Here is a 13,610-nt window from a genome sequence, read left to right on the forward strand (position 1 = left end):
CAGGTGTGCTCAGAGTGGAAAACCTTGCCTTGTTCCTGATTTTAGCGGAATTCCTTTGAGTTTCTATCCATTTAATTTTGGCTATAGGCTTGCTGTAAATTGCCTTTTTTATGTTTAGGTATGTCCTGCATATCCTTTATCTCTCCAAGACTTTTATAATGAAGGGGTTTTGGAATTTATCAAAGACTATTGCAGCAGTTAATGAAATGATCATGTAGGTTTTTTTTCTCTTAATTTGTTTGTATGCTTGATTACATTGACTGATTTTCCTATGTTTAACCATCCCCACACTTGTGGGATGAAGCCTACTTGATCATATTGGATGATCTTTCTGATGTATTCTTGGATTTGGTTTGAGGGTATTTCCTTGAGTATTTTTGCATCTATGTTTATGGGGAAAATTAGTCTGTAATTCTTTTTTTGTTGAATCACTGTGGTTTGGGTGTCAGGGTGACTGTGGCCTCATAAAATGAGTTTGGCAATGTTCCTGTTTTTATTTTGTGGAATAATTTAAGGAGTATTGGTGTCAGTTCTGTTTGAATGTCTGGTAGAATTCTGTTCTAAAACCATCTGGTCCTGGGCTTTTATTTATTTATTTTTTTGGTTGAAAGAATTTTAATGACAGCTTCAATTTCAATAGGGATTATAGGTCTGTTTAAATTGCTTATCTGATTTTTATAATCCCTCTCAAATAGTGCCACCCCTTAACGACCACTCACCTAAATATATGAGCCTCTGGAGCCAATTCATGTTCAAACCACCACAGCATGTGGCTATCATAGATCAATTTTTCAGAAATGTTGTTTGAAGTTGATAAAGACTATTTTTTGTTTCTTTTCCTAAAATGGTGTATCGCAGTGTAGCCCAGGCTGGCCTCAAATTACTATGTGGCCAGCTACTCTGAAATTCATGATTTTCTTGCTACTGTCACACCACCCTCCACATGCCTGATCTTGTCTGATCTTGTAAGATGATCAGGGCCCTCCTGGTTAGTACTTGGAGGGGAGACATTTTAAAGCAGCGATCCTCAACCTGTGGGTCTAGACCACCAGAAAACACATAATTCTGATGGCCTTAGGAACTGAGACACTGCTCAGTAGCAAAATTACAGTTATAAAGTAGCAATGAAAATAAATTTATGGTTGGGTGTTCCTAACACTATTGGAAGTATATGTTTTCTGAGGGTCGCCACCCACAAGTTGAGAACTGTTGGGTCCTGTCCCACAGGGAATTTAGGTCCCCTGAGAAGGGAGACCTGGAACCAAGGAAAGGTAAGTGCTGCTGCTTGCCTGTTCCCCAGCCTCCCTTTTTCCCAGGGAGACAATCAGATGCAGCAGGGAGCCAAGTAAGGCAAGGACTCATTTATTTAAAAACAACAAGCTCCTGTTAAAGCATAAAGAAAACAAGGGCGGAGGGGGGGGGGGGAGAATGCCCCATTGGGCCATCAGCTTAAAGATTACCCAATTACACATCTAGTCCACAGTATTTAGTGTTGTCTATGAGGGAATTCATGTACTGACATCATCTTGACCTGAAGCCCCAATCATATTTTTTTGTAAATCACTTGGATTCCACCTTCTACACTTTCCCTGGCTGGCCAGCTTTACAAGCACCTGGCTCCATAGGCCCTTCCCCCACAGAGAAGGGTGTTTTATGGTATTATCTAGATTATTTTCTTTGTGTTTGAGTGTTGACAATTTTTCCATTCTGAAATTATTTATTTAGTACCAATTTCAAGAATGCAATCATTAAAAAAAAATCATTGCGTTTCTAAAACTCTTTTCATGCAATGTTTGTAGCATAGATTAGCCCAGAATACTTTTGAACAATGAGAAGTTAGTAGTTTATACTCTGTTCTGCTCTTTCCAAAATTTTTGTTTGGGGTTAACTTTGAAATTAAACTTAGACATTAATAGATTTTTTTTTTTTTTTTTTTTTTTTTTTGGTTTTTCGAGACAGGGTTTCTCTGTGTAGCTTTGCGCCTTTTCCTGGAACTCACTTGGTAGCCCAGGCTGGCCTCGAACTCACAGAGATCCGCCTGGCTCTGCCTCCCGAGTGCTGGGATTAAAGGCGTGCGCCACCACCGCCCGGCAATTAATAGATTTTTAAAGAGCAATTTTAGATTCACAGAAGAATTCAGTGGACGGTACAGAAGATGTCCACATCCGTATCCCTGCCCTTGCCTCTGCATATGCACAGTTGAACATTTGAAACCTCAAAGCCTACCCTCAGTGACACACTTCCTCCAACAAGACCACACCTCCTAATAGTGCCACTCCTTATGAGACTATGGGGTCATTTTCATTCAAAAAACCACACAGCAGCAGAGCTTCAGACCTTATATTAACGTCTTTGCTCCATTTGAAGTTGATTCCTATAAGATGTGAGAAATTGGAATCTGCTTTCGTTCATATACATATGGATATCCAATTTCCACTGCATTATTTCTTGACAAGGTTATATTCCTCCAATACATATTTTTGGCATCTTTGTTAGAAATCAGGTGGTTGTATTGCCAAGGCTGTTGGTTGATCTCCAGAAACTGATGGTAAGGCTCTGTTGCTGAAGACAACATCTATGTAACTCATTGAACATGGAGAAGTTGAGTTCCTGCCTACCTAGAGCCTTCAAACCCCAAAAACCCCACCTAGTATTTATGTTACTGAAAGGTACTCTGCATGTTACCACAGAAAAAACGTAAAACTTAGTCTTAAATGGGATGTTTCCATCAAATCCCTCCTCAACTCTGTGGAAGAGGAGGTTGAAAGATTGCAAGAGCGTTTGGGGAGGGAAGACACTAAGAATACAATGCCTTCTGGACACAGAGGGACTGCCACACATAGGAACTCACAGAGACCGTGGCAACATGCACAGAGCCTGCACAGGTCTATGCCACATGGGGTCCCAATGCTGAAACAGCAAGTGGACAGATCCCTATTCTTAACCCAGAAGCTATCTCTAATGATAACCCCTCACAAAGGAAAATTTGATTTTCTCCAGTGGAGTCTCACTGGATATACAAACCACACTTCAGAGTGGGCACCATGCCCAGCCAACACAACATAAACTCAATGGAATTTTTGGAGGTTTTTATTTATTTTTGTTTTGGTGTCCTAATACTTTGCCTGGGCATTTTTTCCCCTTACAGGTCTTTTTTTTATATACATATATTATGGTTTCTGTCTTTGTGTTTTTATGGAATTTCTGTGTGTGCAAATGTGTGTGTCTCTGTGTCTGTATGTGTTTCTTGTGTTTTTTCTTTGGCTCTTTTTTTCCTGTTTGTTTGTTTTGTCCTGTTCTGATTTATTTGTCTTTATTTTATCTTACTTTATTACTACCATTAATTTTTAGATGGCTGCTGTTCGTTTTCTAATAAGAGAGAGCATTTGGGTAGGCAGGAGGATCTATGGGGAGTTCAGGGAAGGAAAAACCATAATTAGAATCTATTTTGTGAAAAAAATACTTTCAATTAAAAAATCATGTGGCTGTAGCATTGTGGTTTACACCTATGTCCTCTATTCTGAAGAAAGGAAAGAAAGAAGAAATTTCTTCTCAGATCTTCATCCCCTCCCCTTTCCCAGCACCCTCTCCTTTCCAGTCCACTGTAACCCACTTCTGTTTTCAGGTCCATGGGTTGTATTCCGCTTTCACATGCGTAACATGTGTAACTTACCTTGCTGTACTTGGATTATTCCGCTTAATAGCATGCCTTCTAGTTCCATTCATTTTCCAGCAAATGACTGGTTTGTTTTTCTTTGTATCCTTTTATGTTTTCATATGAAAATTTTCTGTACTTTTGTTCTATCTTTTGTTATTTAGCATAGGTATTCTTTGCTTTTGGTTGAGACATACAATTAGTCCAATTTTACTATTAAAAAGCACCCTAGCGGCCGGGCGGTGGTGGCGCACGCCTTTAATCCCAGCACTCGGGAGGCAGAGCCAGGCGGATCTCTGTGAGTTCGAGGCCAGCCTGGGCTACCAAGTGAGTTCCAGGACAGGCGCAAAGCTACACAGAGAAACCCTGTCTCGAAAAACCAAAAAAAAAAAAAAAAAAAAAAAGCACCCTAGCACTTCATAGTAGTATAAACACCATAGGATAACAAAATAGTTCTATTCTTTCCTTCCTATCTCTTTAATTGTTGCTTGGAAAGCATGAAATATTGCAGATCAGTTCTTAAGAAACCAAGTTTGAAGTTAAGACTATTTTTTGTTTCTTTTTCTAGAGCAGTGTATCACGATGTAGTCCAGGCTAGCCTCAAATTCACTTTGAGGCCCGCTGCTCTGACATTCATGATTCTCCTGCCTCCAACCTCTGTGTTGGCACACCTGGCTTGAGACTATTATAAATCTGAGAATCTACAGAACTCAAGGAAGGAATACAAATAGGTTCCAGGAACTGTATAACAAGAAAGTGGACAGAGGAAAGGACACATACCCTGTTCCTACCTCTGTTCTGCTTCACTTCTGTTGTTCATTCTCAAGGCAGAAAGTAAGAAGAAAGAGAGAGGGTGAACTCTTTGTGCTTCTGTTTCTACAGTTCTTGAGAGTGGCTCTGTTTCTTTGTCTGTGTGAAGTGTTCATTTTTACTGGACCAAATGTCTTTAATTAGGGGATGGTATATGTAGAAAGAAGTTTAATCAAGTCAGCTCATGTGGTATGCCTACACTGGACCTAGCAAGGGGCTAGAAGAAGAAAGGCAGGGCTACCCTACAAACTATTTGACAAAATAAGATCACTCCTAAGTGGGGATTAATTAATTCATATCTTATAAATATAATTTTGAAGATGTTGACATATCAGTGATGATATAACTTGGAATTATTATCTGAAAATCATGTAAATATTAAAGCGCTCTTATTTAAATATTTTCTAGAGTCAAGTTGTGTGAATGGGAATCAAATGGCACAGAAAAATTCATGTCCTTTGCCAGAAGGTACTACTCTTCTTTATCTTGTGGACAACACTGCGGAAATGGAGAATTGACCTTCCTTAGAAACAGTAACTAATGCTTTGGCTGCTGGACAGATTCAAGATAAATGGAAGAATCTGCTGATGAGAGGGACCCTGGTTATGATATGAGGGACCCTGAACAATTGCCTCTAAACCTTAGTTGTCTTAGAGGGAAAAACGCTATGAATTTAGCATCTTCCCAGGTCTGTGTTGAAGAATGCTTTGTCATTTAATGAGATGACCGTTACTGGACGTGATTAGTGATAACTTGAGTCATTCTTGCCCAAAGAGGCAAGTGACATAGAAACAGGATAGTTGAGATAGTTAATGCAAAGTTTATCAGAAGCAAGGCTTATTCACAGAGATTTCTGCTCCTTTTATAGTGATGACATTATTGACTTTTTTGTCACAGTGATTGTAACAGATAACTTTGTTGAGTAATCACCACTCAGCAAACTTGTATCCTTCATGGACTCTTTAAGTTAGTGTCCAGGCAGTGTGAGGTTTTATTGTGCAAGATCTATGTAGCCCACAGGCCTTGAATGTTTACTTTAGAAGGTAAGTGATGTACTTAATTCTGATAGAGTGAACATACGTAAAGTAGAAATGTGAGAAAAATCTGATATTTCTGGAATGCATTCATTAGCCAAGCAATGCTCTAGTGTAACTTCATACATGCTGCTGTGGATGGATTAACACAGGTTTTCTTCTCTCTTTGTGTGTGTGTCCAGTTAACATTACAGCGTCTGTGCAGATGGGTACAAAGGCTCTGCTCTGCTGCCCTGCTATTCCACTGACAAAAGCAGTACTAATAACATGGGAAATAATCCTAAGAAACCAACCTTCCTGCAGAATATCCTACAGAGTAGAGACCAAGGAGACCAATGAAACCAACTGTACAGACAGGAGAATCACCTGGGCCTCCACACCTGACCAGAGTCCTGACCTTCAGATCAGTGCAGTGGCCCTCGATCATGATGGGCATTATTCATGTCAGATAGCAACATCTGATGGGCATTTCCAAGAGAGACATGACCTGAAAGTTCTAGGTAAGCAACAATGTCACATTGTGGTATTTCAGGTCACTAGATTTTAGATAGAAACAAATGACTTTGTAATTTGTGAGGAGACTGAATCTTTTTTCCCTTCTTTCTCCACAGTCCCCCCTGAAGTAACCCTGTCTCCAGGGAAGTATAGAACTGCAGTTTGTGAGGCGACTGTAGGCAAGCCGGCTGCTCAGATCTCCTGGACTCCAGATGGGGACTGCAAAACAAAGAATGAATCACACAGCAATGGCACCGTGACTGTCAGGAGCACATGCCACTGGGATCAGAGCAATGTGTCTGCTGTGTTCTGCTTTGTCTCCCATTTGACCGGCAACCAAACTCTGTCCAGAGAACTGAATCAAGGTGAGCATCCTTTAAAAAAGAAGAATAATTGATATTGAACATATTCTTCCATGAAAGATAAATGTTCTAATTTCATTATGTTTGTGCAAATACTGTGGCCAAATGCCACTTAGGGGAGGAAAGAGGAAAGCCAAGACAGCTCTAGCAGACACCATGGAGCTGCTGACTCGCTCCTCAGACCTGTGCAAATCTATCTCACCTGCCTAGGGATTGGTGCCACCCTCAGTGTACTGGGTTCTTGGGTAACTTTAAGCTGTGTCAAGTAGACAGTTAAGCTAACTAGGACAACAGACCCATTCAGATAATAGTAACAAGTTTTCAGTTATCTGTGTCCTGCAGTTCTTGTAAACTAACTATAATTCAGGATGTTTCTACCATCTGTGTATCAGGTTCAGTGATTTGGTAGAATGGTTCACAGAACTGAGGATGCACTTTGCTTACTATTACTGGTTTATTATAATGACTGCAACATGGGGACAGACAAACAGAAGAGATTCATAGGGCCCTCTGTGGAGGAAGGGGCATAGAGCTTCATAATATCTCAAGGATGGCTGTTCTTCTAATTCCTCATAGAGAAGCTTTCAAACTGTATTATTTAGGATTGCTGATAAGACATCAAATCATCATGACCATGTAACACAATCTTAACAGCACAAAGGCCAAGCTCAGATGGTTTTTCAGTTGCTCCTTTCCTCTAAAATGTCCTTTCTCCTAACTCTTTCACCTAGTAAACCAGCAAGACACTATCCTAATCCCACTTCTCCATGACCCAGAGCTAGTGCTGAAGAACTATTCTCATTCATCAGATGTTTAGAGCATGTCCTTCTTGCTTAGCAATGTTTTATGTTTTACAAGTTATCTAGAACAATCGTGAAAACAGCAGCAACAACAACAAACACTGGAAGTATCATCAGACCGAATTTCAAGCTGTGCTGTGCAGACAAAGTAGCAAAGCCAGAAAGGTACCAGCACAAAACCAGACATATTGGTCAATGGAACAGAATCCAGGTCCCACAGATAAGTCCATGCATCTATAGCCACCTGATTTTCCACAAAGATTCTAAAACCATCACTGAAGAAAGGATAGCATCTTTAGTAAACGGTGTTGGGAAAATTGGCTATCTACATGTGGAGGAATGAAAATTGATTCTTCTATTTGCACACAAATAAAGTCCAAATGGAGCAGGGATCTCAGTGCTAGATCTGAAGCTCTAAAACTTGCAGAAGAGCAGCCAGTTCACTGAGTAAACTGCAGGGCATAGGCTCAGGTAAGGACTTTCTAAATAGGACTCTGGTTGCTCAGGAAATAAGATAAAATAGCAGCAAGTGGGACTTCATGGGATTAAAAAATTTCTGTTCTGCGTATGTGGATAGCATGTGGAGTGAGTAGAAAATTTCTTAAAAAAGAAAAATGAAAAAAAAGTTTCCGTTCTGCAAAGGAAACTGTTAGCTGACTGAAGAGGCAGCCTACAGATCTGATGGAGGATTCATATGTAGAATATTCACGTCATTAAAAAAAACCAAAACACTAGGAAAACAAACAACCAAACTGAAAAATGAGCTATGGAGCTGAATAGAGAGTTCTCAGAAGAAGAAATACAAATGGCCAAGAAATATTTTGAAAACTGTTCACCACCCTTAGTCATCAGTGTAATGCAAATTAAAACTGCTTTGAGATTTTTATCTTAATAAAATGAGAATGGCTAATAGTAAAATAAGAGAGTGGATGTAGGGAATGGTGAACCTTCATGTACTGTTGCTGGGAGTACAATTGGTGCAGCCAGTGTGGAGATCAATGTGGCTGTTCCTCAGAAAACTATGGTATGACCAAGCTCTTCCACTCCTGAGAACATACCAAGTTGTCTGACTACAGAGATATATGCCCATCCATGTTCTAGATGCTCTTGTCCTAATAGCTAGGGCATGGACATAGCTTAGATGTCCATCAACTGATGAGTGAATAATATCCATAGGTCAAATAATGCCATGGATATTATAGAGGCTACTAACTATTTGATTGGATTTAAGTCACAGGAAACACGTACCTGGTATTTTAATTGTGGCCAAGAGCCCATGGATGGGGAGTTTTAAATAATTCTTTTATCATTTATTAAATTGTAAAATCCATGCACAAATATTAAGGAATAAATGGGGAACCTGAACAGAATCACAAGACACCGCTTGCACCCATCACTTCTTATTCCTCACTCAAAAAAAAAAAAAAAAAAAAAAAAACCTTCCCTCCCTTGGTTACATCTTACTCCAGTGAAAACCCTGCCTCTTAGACCAAAATGCTCCTCTCAATTGGCTAGTGGATCAGTGACAGAATTCCCACAACAGAGGAGCTCACAGGCTATTATTCTGCAAAACAGACATTCCAACTACCCTCTAAATTTGTATCATTCTACCCATATATTACCTGAATTCTCATGCCTCTTCAGAGAAGGTTATTTTGTAAGTGAATAGTGGTTAAAGTGGAAACTCTCAACTGGTCAAGGGGATAAGCAGTAAGATTGTAAAATTCAGAGGACAGGGGAGACCAGAGGAAACAACTTCTGTACCTGACAGGGTCTCTAAACTCCCAAGCTCGTAGGAATGTAGTTTCCTGCATAGGACTTGCACAAGATGAAGCCAATCAATATTTTAGCACGGAGTGGAAAGGAACTCCCGAGTCCCTGCCCTGTCAACTGAGGAGCTATGGACAATTAATGTTTTTTTGAGGAGAGAGAGTCAGTTATCTTTTAGGGTGTTCTCCTCATAGGCCCCAACCCAGGAGTATATGGGCAACATAAACAGAAGCCAGTGGATTATAAAAAAATATGAAAATTTGGTGAGGGTAACAGAGTCGTGTGGATCTGGTAGGAGTTAGGAGGAGGAGTTGTAGGTAAATATGATCAAGATAATTATATGATATTCTCAAAATAAAAAAAGTAAAAGAGAATCTTTCAAAAAACTAAAATTTTCACATGATGCACTTCAGACAGCGGACTCAGAGGATCTGGGCTGGATTTGACCTGAGAACCTCCTCCCTGAGGACTAACTTTCATCGTCACCAAAGGTGTTGTACAAGTTGCCCCAACAGGGAAGCAACTGGTAGGATCACAAAGCTATGAAGCTTAAGAACCACAATAATGACAACCAAGACTGGTCCCTAAGATGCAATAACATAACCATATCTTGGCAGCAACCAATAGCTGTCCAATTATATTCAAGGTCCACTCAACAGGAGGAAAATCAAGCCTGATACTGGAAACCTAGTCCACTACTCAAGGTTAGTGAGACCATTTGTCTTAGAGATGAACCTAGTACAGCCCTTCACTAAACCAGCATAACACCTATCTAAATTCTTAATCCCTTATGAACACCAATAAGTGTGGCTCTTAACCCTTACCAAACAAACTTCTCTTTGTAATAGACAGAAAACATTAAGAAAGCCACAAATGTTCAAAATGCAGAGAACACTCATCATGCCATGTCCAACCCCCACGGATACATCTACAACACAATTCCTACACTGAATGCTCAGAGAATATTGTAGAAGAGGGGGCAGAACACTGCAAGAACCACAGGACCAGGAAATCTACTATAAGATTGTGTCGCCTCAACTTCCTGAAGAGAATGTCAGTAGCACACACACTAAGATCCACAATTAACAAATGGGACCTTATGAAACTGAAAAGCTATGTAAGGCAAAGGATGCTGTCAATAGAACAAAATAGCAACCTACAGATTGGGAAAAGATCATCACCAACCCCACATCAGACAGAGAGATGATCTCCAAAATATATAAAGAACTCAAGAAACTAAAAATCAAAAAATCAAATAATCCAATTAAAAAAGGGGATATGGATTTAAAGAGAGACTTCTCAACAGAAGAGTTTCAAATGTCAGAGAATGTTAAAGAAATGGTCATCATCCTTAGCCATAGGGCAATGAAAAATCAAACTGACTCTGAAATTCCATTTTACACCTGTCAGATGGCTAAGATCAAAAACACAAATGACAGCTTATGCTGGAGAGGATGTGGAGCAAGGGAAACACTCCTCCATTGCTGGTGGGAGTGTAAACTTGTGCAGCCATTTGGAGAATCAATTTGGCAGCGACTCAGAAAATTTGAAATCAATCTACCTCAAGACCCAGCTATACCACTCTTGGGCATATACCCAAAAGATGCTCAGTCGTACCACAAAGACACTTGCTCAACTATGTTCATAGCAGCATTATTTGTAATAGCCAGAACCTAGAAACAATGTAGATGCTCTTCAACCAGGGAATGGATAAAGAAAATGTGGTATTTTTATACAATGGAGTATTACTCATCTGTTAAAAACAATGACATCAGGAAATTTGAAGGAAAATGGAAAGAATTAGAAAAAATCATCTTGAATTTGTAACCCAAACCCAGAAAGACAATCATGGTATGTACTCACTCATAAGTGGACATTAACTGTAAAATAAAGGATAAACATGGTACAATCCATAGACCCAGAGAGGCCAGGTAACAAGGAGGGCCCAAGGGGAGATACATGGATCTCTCTGGGAAGGGAAATAGAAGAGATCTCCTAGGTAGACTGGGGGCAGGTGGGCATGGAACTTGAGGGATTGGTTTGGGGGGTGGGTGGAAGTGGAGAGTATTGAAAGAGATGACTGGAAAGGGGGTCTTTTGGGGACCAGGCAGAAACCTGATGCAAGGAAAATTCCCATGAATCTACACAGATGACCAAGCTAAGACTTCTAGCAATAGTGGATAGATAGCCCGAAACAGCCATCCCCTCTGATCAGATTGGTGACTACCACAATTGTTATCAGAGGGCCTTCATCCAGTAACTGATGGAAACAGATGCAGAGAACCAGAGCCAAACATTAGGCTGGGCTTGGGGATTCCTGCTGAAGAGAAAGAAGGATTGTAGGAGCCAGAGGGGTCAAGGACATCACAAGAAAATCCACAGAAACAACCACCCTGACTCATAGGAACTCACAGAGTCTCACCAACAACCAGGGAGCCTGCATGGGACTGACCTAAGCCCTCTACATATATGTGACAGTTGTACTCTATTTGTGGGACTTCTAACAATGGGAGCAGAGGCTGTCCCTAACACTTTGGCTGGCTCTTGGGAACCTATTCCTCATTCCATTCCTTGCACAGCCTTAATACAAGGGGAGGAGCTTAGTCTCATGGCAACTTGATATACCATGCTTTGCTGATACCCATGGGAGGCCTGTCCCTTTCTGAACAGGAACAGGGGAGGAGTGGATTGGGGGATGGTGTAGAGGAGGTGGGGAAAGAAAAGGGAGGACAAGAGGAAGGGGAAATAAAAAAATTTTATGTATTGGGCTGTAATAATATATTATTATTATTGTAACGGTTAGGATGTAAAATATATAATTAATAATAACAACAACAAAAGACTACTAAAAAAGACATTGTGTCTCCTGGAAATGACAGAAAAGCTTCACCCATGAAACCTCAATAATATTGCTGCCTAAACAAAACTGAAACAAGTAAACCATCAATAGTGATGCAAACATGTTAGGGGAAAATCTCATGGGTCCACACTCCTTGTGGTAGTTTGAATGTAACTGGTCCCTATAATCTCATAGAGAGTGGCACTATTAGGAGGTGTGGCTTTGTTTGAGTGGGTATGACCTTGTTAGAGGAAATATGTCATGGTGGGGATGGGCTGTGATGTTTCCTATGCCCAGGATACCACCCAGTGAGTCACTTGACTTCCTGCTGCCTGCAAGAGGTAGGACTCTCACCTCCAACACCCCATCTGCCTGCTCACTGCCATGCTCCCCAACATGGTGATAATGGAAAGAACCTCTGAAACTGTAAGGGAGCCACCCAAATTAAATGTCTTCTTTATAAGAGTTGCTGTGGTCATGGTGTCTCTTCACAGCAATGAAAACCCTAACTAATACACTACTAGACAAAGATCTACAGTTGACTAAGGGATGCTGAGAGGGGGAGAAGTATTCTCCTATCAGAGAGGGCCCTTAACTGGTTATCTAATATCAAGTGGTCAGTCCTGAAATCATGCACATGCAAGCAACACAGAATCATCTAAGCAGATGTTATTTACATATTATGTAAAAATAGGCAACACCACCAATTTAGGAAGAATAGGCTAGGAATTTGAGAGGAAACAATGGGAGGTGGGGAACACGGAGGAGGTTGGAGGAAGAAAGAAGAATGGGTGGAAAAGATGCAATTATATTTTCATAAAAATGAAGTAAGGTTTGCATGGAAAGTTTTCCTTATATAACTGGGGAGCATTAACAATAGTGTGCACTTTAAAATATTTTTTAAAACCTATCAACCACAGAAATTAGACTTTATTCCTAAACTTGATCCTGAAATAATGATATGTGTGTGGTATTTGAATTATAAGTGAGTTTCTGATTTCGACATTCTCTAAAAGTTTAGGAATGATTTAAGTGATTTTAAAGCTGTTTGCCTCTTATTGCTTAATTGGAACTATTATTGAACTGACCTGAATTTTTACCCTTGCCTGTATTTAAAGGTGTCACCAGCACGCCACTGCATTCTTTACTGACCATTCTCTATGTGAAACTTTCCCTTTTGGGGATCATTTTGCTCATCATGGGATTTGCTTTCATCCAGAAGAGAAATTCCTTCAGGTAGGAACAGAAAACTGAAATGTTAAGACTCATTAGAAAGAAAACATTGTCATGAGTTTGAGCTCACAGTGGACTGGGAAAGTATGTTATATGGACTCATCAAGGTTGTTTCCTCAGCCCTTTTTCAGCATCAGGATTTTTTAAACAATGGAGCCCACAGCTCTGACAAAAGGTCTGCCTTGCTGCAGATCTAACTGAGCAGGGAATTAGCTGGCTCTCTCTTTCAGGAATCAGTGGTAGAAATGAAGTTGCTGGAACTTTATGAGTTTATTTACAAGTTTCTTGACTTCTGTGGGTTTCTGTTCATTCCTGCTTAATCATATTTTTTGTTGTTTTTGTTTATTTCTAGAAAATGAAAATCCAGATTTCTGAAGCCTATTAGTCTGATGACACAATACAAGAAAACAGTCATTTGCAGTCACCTTTCTAGTTGACATCCAGCATACCTGTTCCTGATGTCTCCATGTTTGCCAGAAGTCCTGTGACAGCTGGCAGTCATGCAGTATGAATATACAGGCAAAAGCTTGGTGCTTACCATCTCATGTGCTATTAATGACCATATACTCTCTCCTGTCCCTGTTTCTCAGGCCAAAGAGGAAGTTGGCTTAG

At 40.2% G+C, this 13,610-nt stretch overlaps 1 protein-coding gene across 1 annotated transcript; it reads left to right on the forward strand.

Annotated features, from left to right (window-relative positions):
* Positions 1–4,396: 4,396 nt before the first annotated feature.
* On the forward strand, positions 4,397–13,610 carry LOC128111693 (cell surface glycoprotein CD200 receptor 5-like). Its single transcript, XM_052739914.1, has 5 exons — positions 4,397–4,933; positions 5,682–5,999; positions 6,111–6,359; positions 12,884–13,001; positions 13,589–13,610. Exons 1-5 carry the CDS (start codon positions 4,900–4,902, stop codon positions 13,608–13,610), a joined length of 741 nt encoding a protein of 246 aa, XP_052595874.1. The 5' UTR covers positions 4,397–4,899.

The sequence above is a fragment of the Peromyscus californicus genome, unplaced genomic scaffold (assembly GCF_007827085.1).
Source record: "Peromyscus californicus insignis strain IS unplaced genomic scaffold, ASM782708v3 Scaffold_16__1_contigs__length_79575227, whole genome shotgun sequence".
NCBI lineage: Eukaryota > Metazoa > Chordata > Mammalia > Rodentia > Cricetidae > Peromyscus > Peromyscus californicus.